At 39.5% G+C, this 26,467-nt stretch overlaps 1 protein-coding gene across 2 annotated transcripts in view; it reads right to left on the reverse strand.

Moving 5' to 3' along the window:
• LOC121941128 (synaptosomal-associated protein 25-A-like) overlaps nt 1–26,467 on the reverse strand; it is a 50,594-nt gene that overhangs the window by 14,399 nt on the left and 9,728 nt on the right. For both annotated transcript variants that reach the window (XM_042483855.2, XM_088080639.1), the window contains exons 2-4: nt 13,982–14,088; nt 11,799–11,840; nt 1,379–1,427 (exon numbers count right to left, since the gene is read on the reverse strand). In XM_042483855.2, the coding sequence (XP_042339789.1) occupies nt 1,379–1,427; nt 11,799–11,840; nt 13,982–14,053 (163 nt within the window). In that variant the 5' untranslated portion in view covers nt 14,054–14,088. The remainder of the gene's footprint in view (nt 1–1,378; nt 1,428–11,798; nt 11,841–13,981; nt 14,089–26,467) is intronic.

Raw genomic sequence — 26,467 nt, forward strand, 5'->3', positions numbered from 1 at the left:
GTATCCAAAGTATCAAAGTACAAAATATCAGCAATCTGTGCTGACGGCATCACAATGCTGAAGCCAACTCATATTGCATCAGTAATAAGCAATCTGACTGTGTTAAAAAGAATGTGATGTTTGTTTATAAACGGACCGAAGAAGCCAACTGGTGTCTGACAGGCCGGGCGCAATTTACTGCCAACAACAGCAACATGAAGGAGATCAAATTTCTGCAGAGGTGGGAGAAAGATGAGCGTTGCATGTTATTGTTTACTGAAAAGTTCATGTGTTTTGTGGGTGACGCAGAGACACAGCAGAGTTAATCTGCACAAGTATAGCAACAATTTGGATTTGAAGCCGACAAAAGCTTAACTTTTGTTGGATGCCCTGTTGCTTTGTATTTTTGTCACTTGCTTTGGAGGCACCGCAATGGACAAGGAACAGCTGATTCATCAAATTAAAATGAGGAATTCGCAGATACTTTGGTACTTTACTGAAAAAAAACCAAAAAACAAAATAAGGTGTCAGCTGGCTGAAGGGAGATTGCCAGGAAGTTAAAAACTAGTTAGGCTACTTGCTGTTGGTTTTTTTGCACTTTTTTGCACTGATTAAAAAGTACAAATGTTGGAAGACAGCAGGTCGACTACTCACCCATCCTTTAAGTGCTTACGTCTCCGGTCTGATCTCCAGCACACAGCAGCTATTTATGTGCTTTGTTTACATGACATAACAGAACTGCATATTTAAGGGATTCATTATGGACAGAGAGCTCTGATGTTACATGATGCATTGTTAGAGTTGGGCGCTCATTTGCTGTTAGGATATAGTGTCATTATGTTCCACTCAGGTGCAGCTGCCGAGTCAAGTGCCATGAGATTTAGTAGTAAAATTGGGTATACCAGTTCGGCTTGGCTTGATATCAAAGCAGTTTGGGAATGTTTATACAGGCCATCACATTAGACTGATATCATATGAGAGAAATATCCTAAACTCACTGATGTGAAGCCACAAGGGAGGCATTTGCCTGACAAGTCAGCATATAAGTGTCGTAATAGGGAGGCAAAGCAGAAGGCTGCTGCAGCTCAACAGTCACATCCAGAATAATCATTTTAGCCCCATTAGCTCAGACTGCAGCTGAGGCTGCTTTAAAAGACTTTGCAGAAGTTTACAAATATATAGATGTTCTGCTTTAGTAATTAAAGAACCATAAAAGTCATTTTCCCCTTTGTTGTAAATTTGACTGGGTCTGTGCAGCGTTATACTGGACGTGCTGCTGATGACAGCTCCTCCGTTATACAGCATAAAATAGCAGCAAGAGAGAATTGGTAGTGGAGCAGATTAAAAAGTGCAGACAGATGTTAAGAGAGTGTTTAGTGATCTCTCCCTATCAACTTACCTCCTTGCTCATCCAACATGACCAGAGTCCTGATGCCGGCATCTTTACTCTAACAGACAGACAGAGAGAGACATGGGGAAAAAAAGAAAGTTGGAAAAAGAGGAATAAATGTGACAGATCAATGAAGGTCAACAACAAAGCAGAGGAAAGCAGAGGCGGGTCAAATTACAATTTGAAATCACTTTTTTGATGGTGGCGGATCTCATCTGGCACAGCTGAAACTTTGACTTTAAAGGAATATTTTTGACATTTTGGGAAATTAACTTTGCTTTCTTGCCAAAAGTTGGACTGGATATTGATACCACTCCCATGTCTGAGTGTGCTACATTTTGATGCTAGAGCCAGGAAAACAATAGCTTAGGTTAACATAAAGACTGGAAACAGGAGGATCAGCTAGCATGACTTCAAAGGGAATTAAATCCACCTTTAAAGCTAAAATGTAAAATGGGAACTTGCCGTTTTCTGGCTTTTTTTTTTCTAAGTTTAAAAAAATAATTAAATGATTAAAATCTTTAAAGGTACTGGTCTGTGATTTTATTTTTTTCCAAAATCTCAAACTATTCCTTTAAACTAAAACAGCTAACCATCATCAGTCAACAAAGCAGTGGGATGATTTCATTTATTACACAGTGTTGGGGCCAAGAATAGAGCAAAGTCATGGAAATAAACCCTGCTCATAATGAGAATCTTATTACAAAAAATGTCTTTGAGATAGAGATGGCAACATTCAGTAGAGTATGCCACTCTAGTGTCCTAAAGTAACCTATATTAGGAGTTTCATTTGCTCACAATAACTGAATTTATGAAAATCAAAGAAACATAACATCAAACTAGAACAGTCGCCTCGCGGTTGTATGCATTCGCAAACCAGTCAAGCTGCAGTTACACGTCACGCTCATGTCTGTCCATACTCATATGAGCCATTACTGCTGACAGTGCTTTAACTATGGATATTTCTGCAAAGAAGCAACATATTTTAAATAATGGATGCTTCACACACATCTCCAACCCAGCAGCACAGAAGATTTATACAATCAGCACAGTATCAAGGTGGACACCCATAATTAGTGTCACCTATTCAGTGTCTGACCAAACGTCTCCACCTCTGTTACTGTCTTATGATGTTGAATAATGGCCTGTGAAGTGTTTTTGCAAAATATTATGATGTTACAGTGAAGTTAATCATTGACCTTTTGCATACAAAAATGTCATCACTTCATCATGTTTTTACACATTTGCGTGAAATTTGGTCATAATTAGCGCATTTAATTCTTGGGTTAAAGCCAAAAACATGTTACAGTGACCTTTGACCACCAAAATCTAACCAGTTCATCCAGTCCAAGTGGGTGTTTTTGAAATTTGAAGAAATTAAGAATCATGGATGGGCATCATCACATTATGTACTTAATAACAGCTCTATGTCAACTTTGGGTCTCACATGGGTCTCAAACCCCAGAAAGTCCTGTGTTTGTTTGACCGCTCGACCACACTGAACGCCTCCGAACGTGGACTTTGCAATATTACGTGAAGTTACTTCACTCCTGCCATATGAGGGAGGACACCCTCTGGCACACAGGTCACATGATCACAGCCTCCCGGCTCATGATTATTCGGGTTATATAGAAATGACTGCGCATTGCTTTTTGTAGCTATAAGTACAAACAGCTCTGTTTTTATAATCATGTGCATATTTACATCGATCAACCATGAAACAAAATTCCAAACCTCTAGAAACCTTGTAGAAGATTAAAGAAACCTCTCGAGAAATTCTCAAGAAGGCACATATTTATTCAAGCAAGTCCCTGCACAGACTCCCGTGATAAACTCTTCCACCAAATGGCATGTGCTATATTTGTTATGTTCACTGGGCTGGTACCAAAGATTTGTTGACAAAGCTCCAGCAGTGTAACATTCTGATTATTCTGAACATTCTGATAACATGAACATTCATGCACGCTGTTATTTCTCCGTACATGCATAGCCTGGGCTTCGTCACATACTAACACGTCAGGGAGCAACACAATAACCACATTAACCGCTGTGCATAAAACAAAACAACAGCTTTGTGCTCTCCATGAGCCCGAGGCTTCCTCTGACAGATATTACAAACCAAAGGCCGCTCAGTTCATGCATCAGCTATTTTGGATCAAAGTGTGCTCTGACCTTCTTGGAGCAGTGATAGATAGAGACCAGCGCTGGAGGCCAGTGAGACATGTCACTGATATTAGTATCAATCAAAGCGACTGCGATAGAGGTCTGCCAGTGACAATCAGTGTGGAGTTAAATCATTGTTAATCAATTTTGTCCCCGGAAACATCAGTTTAGAAAGAGAAAAGAAGTGTTTTAAACAAGCTCTGCAGACAAATTAATCATGATTAAATAATCCTCAGCACAGAAATTTCGAGCTAATGTTTACAGATAAACGTCTTTAAACCCAGCCGAAGAATGTGTTGTTTACACACCAGGAATCACAGGAAACCACAGACATGCAAGGGCAGGCGACGCTCCTGAACTACAGGACAGGATATCTGACCGCGCCAACTGGCACAGTCTGAGGGATGACATCACATCTTTCTGTATGGCTTGTTAGATGCACACACACATGCACACACACCATCAGTTTTTTTTGTTAACAGATTTTTATACATTTTTTTTAAAGCAGTTTCTCCCAAAATAATGGTCTACACAGGAAATGAACATAGAAGATGGTGAAGACCTTTTAAGAGATTAAAAGATATTAATATTTTAAACCCATTTTTCTTTCTTTCTTTGTTCCTCATTTCTGTGCTTAGCAGCAGTGCTGGTATAAAGCAGTCCTCTTTGAAATTACTTTAAAGCACATGTGATGACTAATATGGTAGGAAATAATGCTATCATTCTGTTTTTTTCTTAATGTTCTGCCCCCAAATCTGTGTATAACAGTGATGTGTATTAAAGGCTTTACTAAAAGACAGAAATTGTATCAGTTACAACCTTTAAAGTAAACCCATCATTTCCACTTTTCTCTTTATAAATGACAAGAAAAATAAAAGGCAAAACCACCAGGAAACAGATGAAAAACATACATATTTAGGGAGAGAAAATATACAGAATATTGCAAGAAAAAATAGGAGGACAAAGAAAACAAGAGATCTGTTAACATTAAGATGGAGTCGTTGTGTAGCCCGGCATTGATTTTTCATTGAGATATCCACTCTGTTGTCTGCTGGAATCTATTCTAATTCATTCACTGTGGAGACGACTGCAGCTGCCCTGACTTTGGTCAGCCAGCCACCTGAGGTGATATCTGATAAACACAGATCTACTGGAGCCTTACATTTGGGAATAACATCAATCGGCTGATCTGTTGATTGATTAAGGTTGTCCATGTACATTAGGCAATTCCTGGAGACTCTATAGAAATCTTTCATAAAGCAGTTTGAGCATTTTAGGGTGAATAGCACATTGTCAACACACATATTTTGAACAAACACAAACATTCATGCATGTTATGCACTGGAGATTCATTAAGTTTTCATGAGCTTAAGGATAATTAACTTCATTGGCTTTAATTAGCTGGAAATGTCAAAAATGGTTTGACATTTTGAGAAATGCACGAATTCACCTTCTTGCCGAGAAACAGATGAGAAGATCGATACCACTTCTGTATCTATTCAGTAAATATATGACTACAGCAAGCAGCTGGTTAGCAAGTAAGCGCGTTTCCCAAAAAGTCAAAATATTGCTGTAAACCATTTTGCCTTTGAACTGCAGTAGTGACCCTCAACTTCCTTTACCCAGAGGCCTCTTTTTTTGCAAACCGACAGGAGGCCAACAGCCAGTTATCAAACAAGCATTACTAATATTTATCAGTATATATAATATATGGATCTCCTGTTTTCAACCTCTGACATCTGCTGTCTACACTCATCTTTGCCAAGAGGCAAATCCATTGCAGCAGCCCACACTGGCACTTATTATTATTATTATTATTATTATTATTATTATTATTATTATTATTATTATTATTATTATTGTTGTTGTTGTTGTTGTTGTTGTTGTTGTTATTTTTATTATCATTATCATTATTATCATTATTATTATTATTATTATTATTATTATTAACAAGCTCTATTTTGATGCTCTCTATGCACTCTTATGCACCTTATTTGCATTTAATGTACAAAAGAAATCCTTATATTGATTGTGAAGTAGGAAATGGTCAGGTGACCACCCCTAGCCCTATCATGGGCAAAGTATCCATCATAAAAAGTCTTCTTGTCTTTTAAAGGTGTGTGGGATTTAGTGGCATCTAGCAGAGAGGTTGCAGAACTGAAACTCCTTCCGTGTGCCAAGGAGAACTATGGTGGCTGACACAATAAAAAAAAAGAGAAAGAAAAGAAAAATGCAAAAGGTCCAAACTAGAGTCGGTGTTGAATTGGTTGGCTCTGGGCTGCTGTAGAAACAACTCAGTGGAGGAGGACCTGCTCCATTTATATATACAGTATGAGCATCTCATTCTAAGGGAACTATACACTAAAGAAAAACATAGCTATACTGTAAATATTATATATCATTTCTGCCAATAGATGCCCATAAATCCTTTGCACTGGACTTTCAAATATTTTCTTTTCTACTATAATGGTTGAGAAACTGCCTGAGAAAGATTACTCTTTAAACCCAAATCCATATTACTATATGATTCTCTTTCTGTCTTTAAAGAAAAACAAGATTACAAGCGTGAATAAAATGACTTGGGTCAATATTTTCCTCATCAACGCCACAGCGTAGTGGTTTCTAGTCATATAAGAGCCTGCATGATTGTAACATCACATCCATCTTGTGTAATGTATTCTCTGACTTCAGGCCTGACGCTGCTCATCAAATCAGATGTCCACAGAGGCATTGCGTTTGGACATGATGTCCTTCACAGACTCCAGTCTACCTCTCCGTTTATCTTTCACACTCTCCTCATCTCATCTCTCCTTCTGATGTTCAACTCTATCTTACTTTTTTTTTTCCATCCTATCTCCCTCACCCACTTTCTCCACATTTCATTTTGAGCCATAGTTTCTCATTCTGTTCCCTGCCTGGTGTGAAGATAACGGTTTTTATATGTACTTCAATATCTCTGGATCTGGCTTGATAAAACCCTTTCAGAAAAATGTGCTGCACTTCAGAGTTCATTCATTACACTCTATCTCTCCATTGCTGATATACTTCAGACAATGTACATGCATGAGATTTATGCTGCTCATCTAAGATTCTGCAACTGAACTACTTTCACTGTTTTTATTGAAAATGTAAATAGTCAATCAATTAATAACGCTTTAATGTGTTGCAAATACGTAAAGAAACAGTTTTACATTTTGGAAAATACACTTATTTTACTGTCTTGCTTAGAGTCTGCTGAGATGTTCACTACACCATGCTAGCACTGCTGCTGGGCACCTTAACTTATAAAATCTGGAAACTGGGGGAAACAGCTAGCCTGACTCTGTTCTGTTATCACACTTAAAAAAACCAAAAAACATTCTCAACTCGTGAAACATCAACACATGGTTAGTGGCCTGTCAACTTCAAAATATGATATGCAAGGTACCTTTTTCCATCAGTTTTGGACTCTCAGCACTGACGTGTCAAGTTAAGTTGTGAAGTTGCTTGTTACATGCATTGTCTCTTTTTTTTTTAATGTTCTTTTTCACAGTAAATACACTGTTTGAGATTGTTAAATACATACAGTCTTTAATAAAATAAACTTAAAAAAAAAATAGGTTATAAAAATAGTTTTTAGGTTTACTTCCTTAAGTTTTTGGGAAAAACTAAAATCTTGGTTATGTTTGTTTAAGATGCAGCAACATGCCCAAGCAACTGGATGGAGTTTTCACAGTAGCTGGTGATCTTAATCAGCTCATCCTTAAACTCCAAAGATGTAGCAGGATCGAGGACAAGGTTTAATTTCATTTTTTAAACTATATTTATAAAATGACTAATAAATCTACCTTGTACCTTGAATTGTGTTTAAAAAAAAAACAAACAGAAGTAACAAAAAGCACATGCATACTTTCATGCTCTTTATGCTATGCCAGTTGCCTGGAGTGTCAACAAATGACGTCGCCCAGGTCATTTCATACTGCCACAGAGGGTGACTCTGTGCATCGCTGTCTGAGACTGATGGACCACCCGCCAAGTGTCGATATGTGATGAGTTTGGAGTGACATCAGGTTGACAAACAACTTATAATATGTTAATTAGTGAGCTTTAGAGGTGCTGGTCTGAGGATTGTTGTACAGAGGCATGCTATCTGTATCTCCTTGTTTACAATTTTTGTGCTAAGCGAAGCTAACTGTCTGCTGGCTCCGGCTACAAAATAAAGGTCATGTTACACCCTGGTACAGACAATGATTTATTGGTCAAATCTGCATGAGACAAGGACACATTGCATCACTCACTGTGAGTGTTTTTATGATCTGACCACTAACTGACATTGTGAAACAGTCTTGTTTATGGATGTTACAGGGATAAAAAAAAAAAATACACTCATTTTCAGGAAAAGAATGTCCTTAAGTGTTTTATGGCTTTTGGAGCCAGTGGATAGTGAATTAGTTTTTTAGATTTTTTAGATAGTTTTTTAAATAAAAAAAAAAACCTGTACTATAAATTGCATCATTTAAACACTACAGCGACAGTGCCGGTATAATCCTCCCTTTATTATTTGTTATGTGAGTCTTCTCAGATTAATTTGCATTTCACATAAATTGATTTCCCCGTGTTGCTCTCTAATGTAAGTTCATGCATTTCAAATGAAATCCATGCATAATGATAGTATGATACAGGTTCTGCACAGATTTTACAATTACATTTTAGGTATTAGGCGGGTGAGTTCAACCAGAGCGACTTACTGGGCACAAGAGTGAAAGAAGCTTTAATTTCTGAGTCACAGAGATTATAACAAACACAGAGTAAAGACAGGAAGAGTTAGAGCTGCCCTGTGTGGATGATCCTTAAAGGATCATGTAAAAGAAAAGTTCGAGGCGAGGAGAGAAGCCTGAAAGAGCAAAAGGTTAGATTTATTCTACAAGGTCATTTTACCCATCTTTTACTTTCTGCCAAATAAGTTTCTTATAATTTAAATACAATTATTTCAGGAATGGATGTCGAATCATCCTTGCGTAGCACTCAAGATAGATATTTTTTTCCCAACAGAAAAACAGATAAAGTGTAGTTTTGTCATTGATCTTAATATTTTTTTTAAGGTTTTACTGTGCTACCAACAACAAAAAACTGAGATTGCCACAGGGTTTGATCATATGCATTATCAGCATTAATATAATATCACTTTAAGCTCCTCTGTAATTTCTTACAACCCTCATTTACAGCAAGGTTATTTTTTTACTCACATTGATCCAATGGTTATTAATAAAATTAGTTATCATTAATATTAAAACTAGCTAAAATGCTGGACATTATCACCCACTTTACACTGAAGAGAGAAAATATGCTGAAGTTGTTCAGGCAAACATCATAAAGACGAAGCATTTTCCAGAATGAAAAACAACATTGGAAGCAACAAAAGGGCACAAAGAACTTCTGCAAAGCAAATAAGAAAATGGCTGAATTTATTGACTAAAAGGAGTAATTCGTTTCTGTTTAAGCCTTGGTACGAGCTGCCAAATTAACGTCAAAAAGCTGCCCTCAGTTTCTTCAAGATAAAGCTGTAAAAAAAGTCATGTGGTTTGTTTGTTTGTTTGTGTAAGTTACATGAATTCCTTTAGTCATGTATGATAATAATTGGTGGTAATAATCAGCGTATCACCTCAACTTCAAAAAGGAAGCTCAGGACAGCTTAAAGTAAATGTCATGGCCGACCTTTAATATTTTCTGTACACTGTCAGATCTGGGCAGGCCTAAACAAGCAGGTATTGGCGTACAGATCTCAAGGCGGGTGATCACTGCTCTGACTGCTTTCCACTTATTCAATTAGTGTAAGCTTCACCATAAGCCCTTTTAACACAGGATGTATTAGCACGTGCTCACAAGTTACTGGAAGGAAAGGTGCACCGTACGGTCACCAACGAAATCACTTTTAGACATTGTTTTCATTTTGGTAACACTGATGGTTGGTGAAATTTTTAATGGCAACCATAAGACGTTCTCTCTTCTCATTTCTAAGAACACAGAGGCATTACAATCTCTCTGTTTTGTTATTGTGTTGCTATTCTGCAATAAATACTACTACTACTAATAATAATATTAATGATAATATTGACTGTATTGTATGAAAAGTCATGTTGAGTCTCATCTATAATCCATGCCATCTTGCCATGTTGCAGTCTACATTGAGCCTATTTCTCAGGGGGGATGCGAAGTGAGAAGGATAAAGAACATGTTGTCAGCGTGAGAGGTAAAGCGAAGCCAAAACATGACACAGTCGCTGTTTGTGTCTTTTGTTCATTTCAGCTCAAGAACTCGCATATGGGAGCACGGCAAGGAGACACACTGTACTAACAAACCACATGACATCCTCAAACCAGAGACTAACAGTTGAAATGAACAAATGGCAATCCTCTGGCATTATCTTCAAAAGGGCAAATACTCAGCTACTCCCAGTGAAAAGGCTTGTCTGCCGAGCAGGCCACTGTTTAGGTCAGCCTCAGGTCTCATTCTGTCCCTCACGGCTTTGTCTCGTTTAGACATGGTGGCTGGTCCAGGGGTTGGAGCCAGGCCATGTCTCTGAGGCCAGCAGCAGGAACTAGAGGCCTGACAGAAGCTCATGGCAATGTAACGTCAGCAAAATCAAAATCAGCTTGGAAATACTTATTACAAAGACTGATTCTAAAGGCAAAAGACATAAAGAGCTGCCTTTCTTCATGTTTTCAAACCAACAGCCTATAGGATAGCAGCACATGCAGTGAGGTCCTCACATAAACTCTTCATCATTTTCCTACAGTTTTTCTCCCAATACAGACACCAACAGACCATTTACTTCTACAAATGATTCCCAGCTAATTAAACACCAAATATTTCATTCAAACCTATATTTAGCTGACGATATGAGCAGAGTAATGGCCCTGAATCAGCTGAGTCTGTCCCTGTGTTGAAGTTAGAGATGCAGATTGAAAGTTTAATATACCGAGTGTGAAATAAGTGGTCCATGAGTTGTGTAACCAGATGTATCCAAGTGAAACTCTGGTGCCTTTTTGGTTTCATCTACAAGGTGAAAAACTGAACAATGTACTGAGAAAAAATTCCCTTGTATCCTATACAGCCAACCTATACCAATCAGCCAAAACATTAAAACCCCTGACAGGTAAAATTAATGATATTGATCATCTTGTTATAATGCAATGTTCTGCTGGGAATACTGCTATTCATGTGGATACCTTTTTACACGCACCACCTACCCAAACACCGTTAGAGACCAAGTATCCCAATTAAAGGCAGTGCTGCATGATGGCAAAAACTGCTGGGGAATGGCCTGAGGAATGTGACAAAGAGCTTAAGGCATCAACCTGGCCACCAAATTTTCCATATCCTAATCTTATCGAGTATCGGTGGGACGTGCAGTCCTCTAGAGTATCCCTGATCCACGGTGGGGACTGCTTGGATCGGACTTGGCTCTGACAGTCGAGGCATGGACACTGGGCCTCTGTGGGTGTCCTGTGGTGTCTGGCAAAAGAGCATTCCTGGCATATCCTTTGAGTGCTGCAGGTTGTGGTCGGGCATAGGGGAGTGCCGTTGCCATGAGGCTGTGTACATGGCCTTATGCCAGAGACATACTTGCTGTTAACTACGTGTACCCTGCGTCGGTTTGGCACATCAGCTTTGCCGTCTTCAAAAATTAACGTGACGCGGACGCGAGATGCAGTATGCATATAAACAGCAGGGGCAGTGTAGAGGCAGAGCAGATGTGAGAGACACATACTCCCCATTGTCCCAGCAGGCTTGACATAGAGGCTTTATGTACCACCAACATTGTTGACCTCAGCATTAACATAATAATATCCTCCTCCAGTGTCACCATGTCTGTTGTTTACATCTCACATATCCAGTAGTTGCATACAGCCTGAACTCTCTTGTGTGCCTGCTAGAGGTATCCTCCAGTAACACGTCACCTATGGTTAAGTACACATACAAAAACGCTCATGACCCAGTCTAACGCGCACCCGAACACAAGGTCAAACAGCAAGTACATCTCCAGCTTTTAATGTAGGTGCATGTCAGGTGACATCCACATGAATGCTAGGACTTACAATTTCCCAGCAGAACATTGTATTGCAATGAGATGATCAATGTTATTGACCTCACCTGTCAGTAGTTTTAATGTTTTGGCTGATCGGTGTATATGCTCTATCTTTGTAACTTAGTATGAGACACAAACCCAGGCCTGTTCCCTCTCTGTTGTGACTGTTCGTGTGATGTGTGTCATCATTACACTCACCTCCTCAACCAGAGCCAGCATACGCCGAGTGCTCTCCAGAGACTGCAGGGACAGAAAGAGGGGGCAAATAATTATCTGAGAGTGCACAAGAGGGCAAGTACAGACATTCAGGAACATCACCACAGCCAAGCATCATAAATACATCTAAGTGTGTTAATATTGAGGGTTTACAAAACACATTTGGAAGGAGAAAAAGGAGAAGAAAAGGCCGCTTATATTCAAAAGTTTAGACAGACAACAGACAAATTGGATACTCAGTCATATAATTAGCCTTGATTATTCCTCTGCTCTCCTTTCCTCTCATCCCAGGATTAATTATCTGATTTCTACCTTTTGTTTGCCAACTTTCCACCCTCCACAGGATCCCTCCAACTCTCATTCATTTCTTAAACCAAACATTTTTTCACTCCTAATCCTCACTCTTGTATTATCTCCATCCATCCCTGCCTTCCTTATTCCTCTCTTCCTTTCCTCCCATCACACCCATGGAGCCTCTTGGCCTTGCATTATCTCCTCATGAATGTTTAATAAGGCCATTTGAGCTGCTCTATTATTCTGCTGCACAGAATTATCTGCTCTTCCTGAGCTGCTCCAAACTCATTAAAAAGGGCAAAGTTCTGCCCCCCCCCCCCAAAAAAAAGCATGGGTCTTGATGAAAGAGACTTTAAGAACAAATTGCTAAAACAAGGGAGAGTCACATTAAAGCAGCTGCGTCCGTCAGCCTGCAGGCTTTGGAGATACAGTGGTGTCCTTATGAGAACAGGTCATTATTGTCACGCCATAGACCAAATTGTCCTGATTAACTGTAGTCTCACCCCAAATGCGACGAGTGCCCTCAAAAGCCTGGAATGAAAAGTTTAGTTTATTTTGCACTTTGTATTTCTAAGTAATTAGTGTCATATCTAATGTAAATTTCCTAAATTAATTGGTTGAAAGACTGAACTGTAGAAAACAAATACCAGTGGAAGCTCTCTGAGGCCCCTCTCATTCCTTTAAGGCAAAAAAATGGTTTAGCCCATCCCTGCACTAAGATTTATCTATAAACACAACTAAAGATGAGTGAGTGGGTGACTGCTTTGCTGCTAGAGCACAAACATACATTGTCATGTCTCTCCCCAAAAAAGGAAAATCAGGGTTCCAAAGACGACAAAAAAAAAGAAAGCAAACTGACTATGTTAAAAAAAATTTAAAAAGTGAATCAAAGAGAGATGGATTAATCGAGGAAAGGTGGGGGGCCCACAGAGATTGCTTATGTATACAGCCCAGAAATTTGTGCTATGCACCTGCTGGGTTACTACCATTTTTTTGGATTTCAAAAGTAAAATTTGGGCTGGCAAATGACAATGAAAAATGCTTAACGTTTATGCGTATATCAGGGGTCTTCAAGGTTTTTCAGGCTAAGATCCCTTCGCTGTAAGAGACAGAGCAGGGACTCCCTGTTACATATATTGTATAAAAGTGCCATGCATATGGAACTGAGGGCTGGAGGTTGTTGTTGTTGTTGTTGTTGTTGTTGTTGTTGTTGTTACAAAAGGCAAAATGGTGGATTCATGATGATGAGTATTTTATAACATATTATAATTCCTGAAAAAAAAAAAAAGTCAATAATTTGCTGCCCCCCTGCAGTAATTCTGAGGACCTCAGAGTCCCAGAACCCCTGTTGAAGACCCAGGCTGTGTACAAAATACTTTCTATGGCAAGAATGTTTGCATCTGGCCATCTCAATTTAGCCAGCTGTGACCACATGTATCTTCATCCGACTGAAGACTGGTACCCAAAACAGAGTAGAAAATACATTAAAGTATTGATAATGATGTGTCCCATATTATGATAAATGCAACACTTCTTGCTGTGATTAACAATGAAATAAAGTGCAATTCAACGAGCATATAACAAGCAATACCTGAGAATAAAAGAATAGGTTTTGTTAAATATGATGAAAGTGACAAAGGTGCACAATTACAAACTAGACATCAAACAAATGCTAGTTATAAGTTAGACTTAAAACTCTGGCAGCCATTTCAGCAGGTAACACATGAGGATCACACACAGAACAAAAAACATAATATTTCATACTTACTAAAAAGATTATGTGATGTATAATCTTTCTTTTCAGTATTAGAGCAGATAACAGTGTTTGTGTCTGGATGAATATGCAGGTGTGTTTGTGTGTTCTACTGTACCTCATCAGCTATCTGGTCTGCGCGCGTCTGCAGGTCAGCCAGCTCATTGCGCATGTCTGATTCGTCGGCCATGATGACTGTTGAACTTTGACCTCAAACAAGAAAGCCTGGGAGAGAGAGGAAGAGAGACAGGGAGGTTAGTGCACCAGTGACACTAGCAAATAAAGCTGTGTGACAGATGTCGCTTTGTACAGCATGTGACCTGGAGTGTGAGAAAAAATCATGAGATTTTAGAACATGAGCTGGTGCTGAGTTCGAAAACAGCCCTGCATCAAAGCAACGCACAGGGGTGGTCGGGGTTTGCTGCTTCAGGTACCAGTATGAAATGAAATAAAACTTACAAAGTCCAGTTTGAGTAACAGAACGGTGAACGGTTATGTACTGGCTGCTTGTGCTGACATGTGAGGTCACTGAACTGCTGATTTCAAGAAAAAAAAAAAAAAATCCATAATCATCTTTCTGTTTCTTGGTTTTTACTGTCCCCATCTGTTTCCAGATTCATCTCGAGGTTAGAGCGGTGGATCTATAACAGCAGGGTTAACGGTTTAATCTGTCTCCGTAGCAGCTATTGTTGAAGTGTCCTTCAGAAAAACAGTAAAGAGCTTTTTACCGAGACTTGATCCCTCTCTGAAATCTAAAGTTATCACTTGACAAAACACCATTTCACACAAACCAGGACTACTTTTTGTTGAGCAGAAAATGTGACTCAGTATAGGTAAAACTCTCTGATATCCTTTTTCCAATGACACGAAACAGGTCTATTCCAGTTTGCTCACCTAATTTTGAATTGTTGGGAACATTTTGACCCCCCAAAAATTGGTTCAGAACCAATCAGAGATGCGATCGGTGATGACATCAGTGGGCATGTTGTATTTTATAGGTTGGAGAGAGAGGATGGAAACTTGTCCTCTACATCCTCTTATCATTAATAGTTGGCCCACGCTTGTTATTTGGATAAAAACAAATATTGGACAGAAAAAAAAGCTCACAGGTAATAAATGTGATCTGCCATCATTTAGTTTCAACTGATGGAGCATTTTTGATTACAATGGTTCTGCACGAAACTGGTGGCAAGCAAGCAGCAACCTCTAAGGTTGAAAAACAAAGGCAATATGGACATGCCAAAAACTCACCTGTTAACATTTCATTAAGGTTTAAAGTTATTCACATTTAAGAGCGTGGCCACTTCCAGTGACAGTCTGTGAGGCGTCAGCACAGTCTACGTGCCAGATCCAGCCCTCGCTCCTCCATAGCTCCACCCTCTCTTCTAAATATGTTCACTTCTGGCTTGTGCAATGCCCTCCATTAGTGAAGCAACCTTTATTAACAATGGTTCTGCAAACACTGGTGAATATACGCTGCTCCCTAAATAGCACAGAGGTTCCAAGAATCCAGAAACAGAGTTAAATTGGTGGAAAATGTGCATGAATTTCTTCAAAGGCTTTAAAGTTCCTGCCGTCAAAGCTGGCAAATACTCAGGTGAGAAAACCTTTGTCACACCTGCTCACTGTATACAGTAAAGAAAAGACCATCAACAAAAGTATTTAAACTACTTTTCCAGATTTTGAAATACAAAATGGCACCAGAGTTGCTGACTGAGCCAAAGTAAAGGGCAGAAGTCTTACCTCATAAGCACAAGCGATGCATAATTTACTGTTTAAAACACTGTGGGTATATAGCTTCAGCTTTTGTTTACAGCTGCAGTCATGCACGCAACCAACCGTGTGCACCCAGAAACACACTGTCCATTAGAGAACGATTGCAGCTCTGGACACCCTGAGTTCAAACCTCCACTGTGCCGACCCCGAGGGATCAACAGTGAATCAAGATGAACGAGGGAGGAGCTCCATCACTCTAACGGTTTGAAGACAAAGTATCAGGACAGAGACAAGGCTCTATTTTTGCTCCTCTGACGCGCTCCCAGACAGTATTTCATATAGCCACACACAGTAGGGCTGGAGGTATGGTCCATGAAAAATGCATGTGGCTGTAACTCTGCAGGCTGACAGAGCTACACGCTGCTGCTGCTGCTGCCTGTCGGGCAGAAGGAGACGACGGGAACCGGCTCAGTCTCTATGTTTCCATCATTCCTAGTCTCTCTCGCTGTGCCGCTGTTTCTCTGAAAATTAAGCCTTTAATGAGGCAAATAATCTGATCCAGTCCAATCAGATCTCATTTGTCCATCTAATGCGTTTTTGTTTCTATTGCACAAATCATATTGAAGAGCTTTGATCTCGTGGCTTGTCGCTAATATAAATTTAACCACCCAGCAGCTTTCAGCTCTGGGCTCATTAAAGCTTTATGCAATCTAATCTAGTGCAATATACAGTGCTGCCATGGGACCAAGGGAACGCTGACTTTCGGGCTCAATCAGGTGTCGTGGCTGCAGGAGGAGGCTGTCAGTTTGATGTGATCTGTCGGCAAAATAACATTTCCAAACCCAGGTTTGCATGGTTAAAGTGGAAAAAACTTACTTAAAAGGGGACCTTTTGTGCTCATTTTAAGGTTCAAACCTATATTTTGGGTTTCTACAAGAACATGCTTACATGCTGTCTTCATACTGTCTTTGCTGGAACACCTGTATTCACCCTCTGTCTGAGACACTTCGTTTTAGCGCCTGTCTCTTTAATGCTCCTTCCTAAAAAGCCCATTCTGCTCTGATTGGTCAGCGTTCCAGAGCTTTCCATATCTGTGCCAAGGAGGTTAAAAGAGGAGAAGTCACTTTGTCGTATCACGTCATATCAATGGGGTACAACATATGCGCAGTGAAATCTGGCCTGCAGTTGCTGAAAGGCTCGAAAGCTTTCAACCTTTCATAGAGCATGATGACTGAGGTGTCAGCAGTCGGACTTGGGTTGGAATATTTTGTTGTGAAAGATTTTTGTGTTATAAATGCTGAAAAGTCTGCAATAAAGACCATAAATGCTTTTCGTGGTTTTCTATTGTATATAGGTCACCATGCATTTGTATCTAAACTTTCTGTCAGGCCAAGTGCACCCAAAGAGCACCGCAGTGGACACCATTTCTTTTTTTAAAATTCCATTTGCTGTAACCCCCCAACATCACAGCTCCAGTTACACTATGTGTGCGTTTAACCCTATTGCTCCCACGTGGTCAAAGACTAGATAGTCTTGTCTTCTCCCTTGTCTCTGTATTGTCATTACAGTCGGGGAATTACTGTAACGGAGTAAAGTTTTATACTATGAAAAATCACCAACAAAGGCACATAAACCAAAATCCTAACCACATATGTTCCATAAGGAATAAGACTGGGGAGAAATTAACAACTTCTGCAACCTTGATGTTAGCATGTAGCTACATGTAGCAGTGTAGGCTCCATAATGTAAACACTTGCAGTAATGTTCCTGGAGCCCATATGATATGAAGAAATCTGTCACGGGCTGATGTCAGCTTGTCTTGAGAGTAGAAAAAAAAATTCACTAAAATCACTGTAACATGCACCGCCCAGGAAAGGAATTCAACTGACCACAAAGAGACACAAAACAATGAAGAAAGAAGTTACGAAATCACCTCAAAGAAACAGAAAATTACAAAAAAAGATGCATAATGTCAACAAAGAGATGCTAAAAAAAAATTAGAAACGGTCTCATCTTGCTCCTATGTAAAATAGGTTGTGGGGCCTTTTGCATATCTGTCCAAGTGTCCAACTGTCTCATAATCCACCCATGCTCGTTATTTTATATGAGAGACAATAAAGAAAAGCACAAAATGTCCTCTTGTTCAGGCCCCCTGTGTTCTGCAAGTGTTTAAAGCCATTCCGAATATTTTAGCTTTCTTTTGACACTGTAAAAAAATATGTACCAGATTTTGGAACAACAAAGTTAGTTTTCTACTCAAGCCCAAGGCATCCATCAATCAGTCCCCTTCACAACGTCTCTCAGGTGAATGGACACAAGGTCAGTTTGAGTCACAGCTGGATGTTTGATAAAGTATCTCCTTGTTCTGCCCCGCCTTCTGTCTGTCTGTCTCTGCCTCCATCCCGGCGGAGTCGTCAGGGCGGTTAATAATTGAACGTGTGCCGGGAAAAGAGATGGAGGGAGAGAAAAAAAAACAGTTTTCAAAGTGCTTCTCTCTGCATCTCTCTCTCTCTTTCTCTCTCTTCGTGTGTGTGTTTTTGTCTGCTTTGCCTCGTGCACAATTGCACTTTAAAATATTTATGTTGACATTTTACATTTTAGCCATTTGGATGACGCTGTAATCCAGAGCTCCTTACAATGGAGTACAACAGCAAAATAAGCTTCAGTTCATAGATCAGGTCTGTTACAGGTGAACTGCACAGAAGAGACGAGGATTTGCATGATAAAAGAGAAACACTGGGAAAGAAAAACGCACTGTGAACACACATCCAACTTAGGTCAGGACATTTAGCACACACTGTCTGAACAGACTCAGTTAACTTGAAGAAATGCTGTCATTTATTCAGGTTATTATCTGGCCTCTCGTCATCATTTTGGATATGAAGTTTCAAAATGGCATATCCATTTCCATGCTCAGATCAAGCCTACTTGTTGACAGTGTTCCCATGGTTGTGTTGTCAATGGCAACAGTACTGATAGTCCATTGATGCTCTCCCCGTCAGACCTGCACTCTCATGTGCTTCTACATACATTAATCCTCCCAGTGTTATGTTCTGCTGTGTTATTGATCAGTTGCTGATTGCTCATTTCTTTACAGAGGGGCCACTTCCTGTCAACACACGCGTACAGCATAGCTTCGTCCTCTCGTTTCCTCTTCCATTGACTGTGAGCGCTCTTTGCATCATTGTCTGTCACTCACTTCTCGATCAATCAACGTAATTATCTAAATTTCAGTTCATCTTTCAACCAGTTTGTTAGCGTGTTTTTTCACTTTTTTGAAAAACTCCAATCAAATTATACGTTTATGTGTCACATACGCTATCTTACACAGTAAAACATGCAATGAAATTCTTTAACAATGCAACATTCATCTTATTTTTTAATTAAGCATTTATGGTACACAAAATCTATTTCCTTGTTCTTGGTGATGCTAGTAAGTCTTCACGTGTAAGATTCGTGTGGTTCCTTCCTCACTGCTCATCCTGCATACACTGACACCATCTCTCTCACCACTTACCATACCACTAATTCATCACTTTATAGCAACAGCTTTGGCTGGTAACCTATAGATTTAACCCACTGGACATCCATTTAGCACACTTGTTTGACTGACAGCCATCTGATCAGTTTTAATTACAATAAATCAGATTAATATGCTCTTACAGCTTGTTCCCGGATTCATACTACACACTAAATCCGAGCAGGATTAGAGTCTGGAATGTTTTCACACTGGAAAGTATACTTAGTATACTAAGTTTACTAAAAAGTCAATACTAAACAACCCTTAACTTTAGCGTGCTGTTGATGGACACTATTCTCTCACAATGCTGATTACAGCTGGAAGAAAAGGAAATAAATCATATGTGTTGGTGAAACAGCTCCAGGAAAATGTCAGAAAACACAAAACTAGGAATTAAAGTCTATATGTGAAGTTTAATTAGCAGTGATGTTCCATGTTGGCATGAAATGGTTAAGTATGTTAATCTTTGTGGATACTAACTTCCAAATCACTGCTAAGATGATTAGTATGTAGAGTACATACTGTGTAGAATTACTAGTATGGATTTGGGACACACCATAAGAGTCCATGTCATGCTGCCAGCTCTGTGAGGCTGCATTTAGGCACAGCCGTACTTCAAGCTAAATGCTAGTATGAGTATGCTAACATTCTCACAGTAAGCAGGCTAATATTTGCTAGCTACCACTAAACACAGGTATGGTGAACAGGTAAAGCTTAATGAAAGAAGTGGTGAACGTATTTGGAGACAATGACAAAAGTATTCGACAAATTAAGTTGTTGATAATGGCAAAAATGAAAAGTTTAGGATCTCTAAAGTCACATAACTTCCTCTGGGAACTGTGTATATGTATTAAATTTCCATGGCAATCCATCAAATAGTTGTGGAGACATTCCACTGAAAAACAAAAATGTAAACCTTGTTGTGGCACAAGTAAAGGTAAAGTCACATGATCAACGTCAGAGGTAATTCATCCTCTGGTGACCATGAATGTCTCTATAATATTTCACAACAATTCTCTTCTTGTTAAAGTATTTGCTATAATGTCCACATGCATAGTTAAGCAGAGTATCTGTTCAAATGACTCCCACCTCGGGCTGGGTATTGTTTTAAAAAATTGTACCATTACCAGTACCCTTAAAGTGATATCGTTACCAATAACAATCAATACCCATCAAGTGAATGAAAGCATTCAGTTGCGTAAAATGTCTCCAGATGCCACAGATGTGTAATACAATCATACTTTCGAATGTTTTTGTGGCATCTCCAGACACTGAACTGCCAACTCCGTCGTATGAACCATGCTCGACTTCAGCTCCAAATGACCATTTGTATATCAATTATATAAATTTATGAAGAAAACCCTTTATAACACCAAAGTCAGACAATAACACAAAAAACCTACTGATTATGGCAGTGGTAGACCAGGAGCTCCCGTGTTTAGTGAAGTAAAATTACTGTTTTTATCAGTGGAGTCTGATTTTAATGAGAGCATACAGTTCACTTTTAGTTCAGTGCCGTGTCAGAAAGGGCTGTTTGTTTGTGTATCAATTACTCAAACAAACAGCCCTTTCTGACCAGTTCAGATACCTGGTACTGGCTTATTTCAGTCAATACCTTAAAAGGTACCAAGTACCTATACCCAGCCCCTCTCTCCGATGCCCTGTAAACACATACAGTTTTAACAAACAACCAGGTAGAGATGATGTTTAAATTCTGTTGCTCCACTAAGTGATCCTGCTGTCTTGCGTTAGTGAGTAACAGCAACAAAACCAAAAACAGCCCAACAGAAGGCTCATGTTAGCTCTACTGCTCCTCTGAGCTACAACTGGGATTTGGAGTGAAGACGCAAAACACTACAGTGTCCCAGTAACCTAAATTCTGAGGGAAACCTATTGATTTTTACTCGTAACATCACCTCATTTAGATCCACAGCAACACTCTACCTTTGGGTACAACGAAAAAGCTGCAAAAATCTCACTTTCTCCAGCTCGTTTCACGTTTTATTCCTGAATGTTTCACATTACACTGTAACTCAGACAATCTAAGTCTTCACTTCACGTCCTTTTCTCTCACCTCCTCCTCTGTCCATCCACCTCACTCTGAAAGTCACTTCCTCTTTAGCATGCGTAACATGTTTCACAGACAAACAGACACACACAATACAGTGGAGCTGACATAACACAAGGTCCGGCTGTCCCCATCCCCCACCTGCGGCCCTGCTGGCTGTCACCCGTCTTGACTGACGGCTGCTGTAAGGCCTGAACTGCCAGGCTCAGCCCGTGGAGAGATTAAAGTCAGCAGGGAAAGAGGATTTACTCTCCACTGTTTTCTCTCACACATACACACTCACTCCTCTCTTCTCTCATGCTTTCTTTCCCCACTTAATGCTCTCTATACCCGCTCTGTCCATGAATGTATACAGCGTACGAAACCAGAAGGAAAAGGCAGAAATTATGGAAGATTTGAGTAACAATCCATAACATTTAACAATAGAAAAGTCAGTTTTTCTCATCTGTAGCTGACTGACTTAACATAGCAGTACTTCAGTTTGCTGAATATGCTTCAGCTGGTGTGATGTGGGTGCTTCCTCGGGCAAATCTTCTAACTCATAGGAACTGATACAATTTCCCTCAAAGGAAGGAGGACTAAGTATTCAACATAAGATGTGATTTTGGCTCAACTCTTACCACCTACAGAAATCCATTATATCAACGGGATAAGGACAGCAACTATATAAAATTGGTACATGATGGCTACATGCTCCATCCCAAAATGAGCTACAAATTCGAGTGTGTTGGAAGAACCCCGAGTTAAATGGAGACATTAAAAGGGCAGTGATGAATTATTGATCAAAAATATTAATAGTATTAATCCTAAAAGCTGTTAAAGGGAGATGTGGAAACAGGATGAGAGGAGGTTTGGGAGGAGCTGTGACATGACCTCAACACGCAAAAAAAGGTCAGAAACTGAACACAGCAGCAAATTTGCCATTTATAGAGACAAAAACAATATTGAAATTGTTTCATAATCGGACCAAATCCCTGTCTGTCTCACTCAACAACAACAAAAAAAAATACAGCTGCTAATATTTGGACTCCTACATCTGTCATTCTTTTTGCATTTCTTTTGTTGGTTAAATCCAGAATTTGTTTCCATCTTGTCTGTCTGTTTGCCTCCCACTTTGTCTGTCTCATCCATCATCACATCCTCCCCTCCCAACAAAGCCATGTAGCACCAGCACACCACACAAACATATGAACAAGTTTTTGTCATGGCGTGCGTATGAACAGAGTACACAAGTAGAACAGAGCAGCATAAAGTTTTTGGCACAGAGCTCCAGAAGGGGACTGGATTAGCACTGTCATAGGCTGACATGATTAACACACAGCTACACGGCCTCGATCGTGGAGGACTCCAACGACAAGCTATTTCAGGCAACAAAGAAAAATCCTGTCAAAGCATACAAATGGAAAATTCCACGCTGAAAACCCCGAAAACACTAAACACCCAGTTGAAAATACAGCATGCAACTATATATACAAGAGCCGTCAGTGATGACAGAGCCTTGTTGGGAAGATGGTGCTTTTGAATTGAAACTCAGAATGAAGTTAAAGTCAGAATAAAGTTTAAAATTTGTAAATTATTATGAAAAAAATATAGAAGGACGCAACTATTCAGTCACATTCACAAAGCGTCTACCAGTCTTTACAGTGTACTCGTGCATTAGTGTAATCTAATTGACATGAAGGGATTGTATTGTACCTACTGACAATATGTAGTGATTACTAAAGAACATTTCATGGAACATTTAAAAACGTAATTCATTGTCTGTATAACAAACATAAGTTGAGGAGAAAAAGGCCTCTTTCATATGGCAGGAGAGGCAGATGTTTTTTGTTTAAAACAACGTTAACAGGTTAGAATAAGGTCACCATTAAAGGTCCGTGTGTAAGATTTAGTGGGTTATTCTGGCAGAAATGGAATATAGTATAGTAATGTTTCTCTAGTTTATAATCAGAATGGTTGTTATTGTTACCTTAGAATGAGCTATTTATATCTACATAGGCAGTGAGTCCTTATCTTATCTATGGATATCACTATGGTGCAAAGCGATGTTTCTACAGTGACCCAGAATGGATAAACAAACATTGGCTCATGTTTTCATGTCCACCACCATAATCAGAAGCCCCTCTGCGACTAGTGACATTGATAAAGAATGATTTTTTTTTTTTTTAATGAAACTGCTTGTTATCAGGGTTTTTACCAGTTTTAATCAACTGGTCCATTTATTTTGATATAACGTGACCTTTGCAGATCATTCAGCTCCTACACATTGAACAATGAAAAATTTTTAACGAGAAAAATGTACTCACTTTTACTGCAATTGTCACTGCTAGACACCACTACATGTCCCAAAATCTTACACACTGGGCCTTTAAAAAGATGTCCTCCACTGTTTAGCACAGCACATTTTCAAATGTGATATCTTATTGTTAATTAAGCTGCACTTAACTCAAACTTAGTGGTGGATCTTTCTCTGAGCGACATCAGCAGCTTCGCCTGATGCACCTCCCAGAGGGGGTGATTAGCTCATTAGCTCTTGTTCTTGCTCATAGTTAAACTAACAAATATAACAGATAACAGCTGAAGGGACCAACAAACAAAAACCAAATATGCTAAGTCTGGCTCTGCTCAACCTAATTGATCTCTTTGTCGAAGCATGTTATGTACAAAGAAAGTAATTCTATAGGTTTGAGACCTGTTTACATCAACCAAAAGAAAAAAATATCAAGATAAGTCATGATACATTAAAGAGACGTTATAAAAAAGTAGATTTTAAGAATTCATGAAAAACACCTGCAGGCAGATTTAATGCAGCCTGGATGAAGGATAAATGCATTGACGGGAGGAATATTTACAATGTCTTGCACTGCATCGAGGGGAAATTCAGTAGAGGTGAAAGATAAAATAGATGAAGCCACCCTGGTTTAGCAACCTTCACTGCAGCACACTGTCGGGCTGTTGTGATAAACTGCCTCGACTCTGAACTGAAAAGACTGCTATCAATCAAGCGCCATGTTCACTTGAGATAAACATTGTTTGTGAGGGAAACAGGACATCAGGACACTCTGTTTGCGCAGATATTCCCAGTCAGGAAAAACCAGGTCAGCTTGTCAGTTGTTGGGTTGTATTTTTCTCACAGGTTTATAGAAGTACTAACCCAAATCTGGAGGATTTTTAGGATAGCTGATGCACTTTTCTCTCTCTTTCATGTATTTGTTTCATTCGCAGATTAGTTGGAGAGGCGGTGGCAAATGAGACGGTGGGCACAGGCAGCGTGACTGAAAATTAGCATTGCTATTTCTGTAATTCTCATTTTCTTTGTATCACTGCGAGCAAAGCTGGGCTTGCGGAATTGAATAGCACAAAAGTGAGCGCTGGGCAGCAAGTGGGTTTCTGGAAAGGCAACAATTAAACCCTGCGGGAAGAATATGCATGAAGTTGCAGCAATGGACAAATGAAAAGACTGCAACACAGTGACGTTTTCGGTCTTTTTCTTGTACATCTTACCTCAGCAGCGTTGTACAAAAAAAACACTGACGTTAAGAGGGGTGAGATTAATGATTCTGAATAAAGATAGGGCAGAAATGTCTTTAAGGAACAATTAATATCATCTTATTCCCTCTCTCCCTCTTCTATTTGCAACAGACTTGACCTCCTGTCTTCCCTCCATACTGTCCCATCTTTCCTCTTGAACATTAGTGCAACACCAGGTCAACTAGGCTGCAGCTTAAAACTTTATTATAATGGCCTTATGGAAATCTCTGAAATTGTAACACAGACATGCAACCAGTTCATACTGTCTCTCTCTCCTGTCCAAAGTTAAAGTGAAGGAGACTCCAGACTCACCATGTCACACTGAAACATCTGTGTGTGTGTGTGTGTGTGTGTGTGTGTGTGTGTGTGTGTGTGTGTGTGTTTGTGTGTATAGGTGAGGCCATAGGAGTGTTTTTCTGAGGGTCCAACATCTTACTACATCAAAGCAGAGCCATGTTTCATTATTCACTGGAAAGAGGCAGGTCAACATTATTAATGCAACAGCAGTGTGTGTGCGTGTGTGTGTGTGTTTACATGAGCATGTGTGTTTCAGTACACACCTGCACATGTAGCTGGGTATATGCATGACTGTACAGTCTTGTTTTTTTTGTTTGTTTGTTTGTTTTTTAAAATGTTCTATCCTATTCAGCTCTCCATTATTATTGCGGCAGTATGTCTTACTGTGTGCTAGATTGCAGTATTTATTTTCATAGATTTTTCAAATTCAGCATATTTAATAGTGACCATCTGGGGTCCCCACCTGGTGTAACAAGAGAAAAAAACCCAAACAAATAAAGTAGGAGAAATTGTCTGAAAGATACATACTTACACAGCACCACAACAGATAAAAGTTACAAACAGATTTGATTTTGTAAGGTGAACCTTTATTCATTGTCTGTGTTTTCGTCTGTGTAAATAACTGTTCACATGGAAATGAGGCACAAGAGCCAGTCATATTCACACAAAACGTGATTTTTAGGTCTTCTTAGTGCTCAACCTACCATTCTTCGGCATCACACAGTTTGGCAATGCTTATTGCCTGCATTGCTTCATGTCCATGTCATCACTGAGTGTGTTTACATGGAATTACATTACTGCAATTTACAGGCTGTGATGATTACAAAAACAAACCAAAAGTTTGCAAAAGCACACACATCCAGATGACAAAAAAACAAGCACTGGACTAGAGTTAATACAAGAGAAGAAAAAAACAGATTTTGCATACTAGACTATGTTCTCACATAGAAATGTCATTAAATATTTATGGGGGTATAGTCCAGTGTGCAGACTCAGTTTTTCATCTCCAGCGAAAAACAAACCAACCTACTTACTATCACTATCAGCAGTTACTATCACTTGATAACGTAACAGGTGACTTTTTGCTCTTTCAATCGCCAACATCTGTCCCGAGCACATTCACCCTCACTCTCTGTCTCCGTCTCAACCGCACACACACTACGTACTGAGCTTATGTTACTCCTAAAAACTCTGTTCTTGTAGCATTGTCCTCCACACCGGAGCCAGCCTGTCACTGTCACTACCACTTCGTAAGACAGGGGAGCATTGGATGAAGAAACACAGCTGCACATATGATATATATGGGCCAAGGTGTTTATATGCTGAAACAAACAAACAAACAGGATACTTTAAAAAAACCCACTGTGAATGGGTTATTCATATAACGCACTAAGTGAGATGATCCCATCTGGTCAATGACTCTGTCCTCACTTGAACTGATGCTGTCGTCCTAATTATAAGTAGACCTGCGA

This window comes from Plectropomus leopardus, chromosome 1 (genome assembly GCF_026936395.1).
Source record: "Plectropomus leopardus strain MGB_pleo_1.0 chromosome 1, ASM2693639v1, whole genome shotgun sequence".
Taxonomy (NCBI): Eukaryota; Metazoa; Chordata; class Actinopteri; order Perciformes; family Serranidae; genus Plectropomus; species Plectropomus leopardus.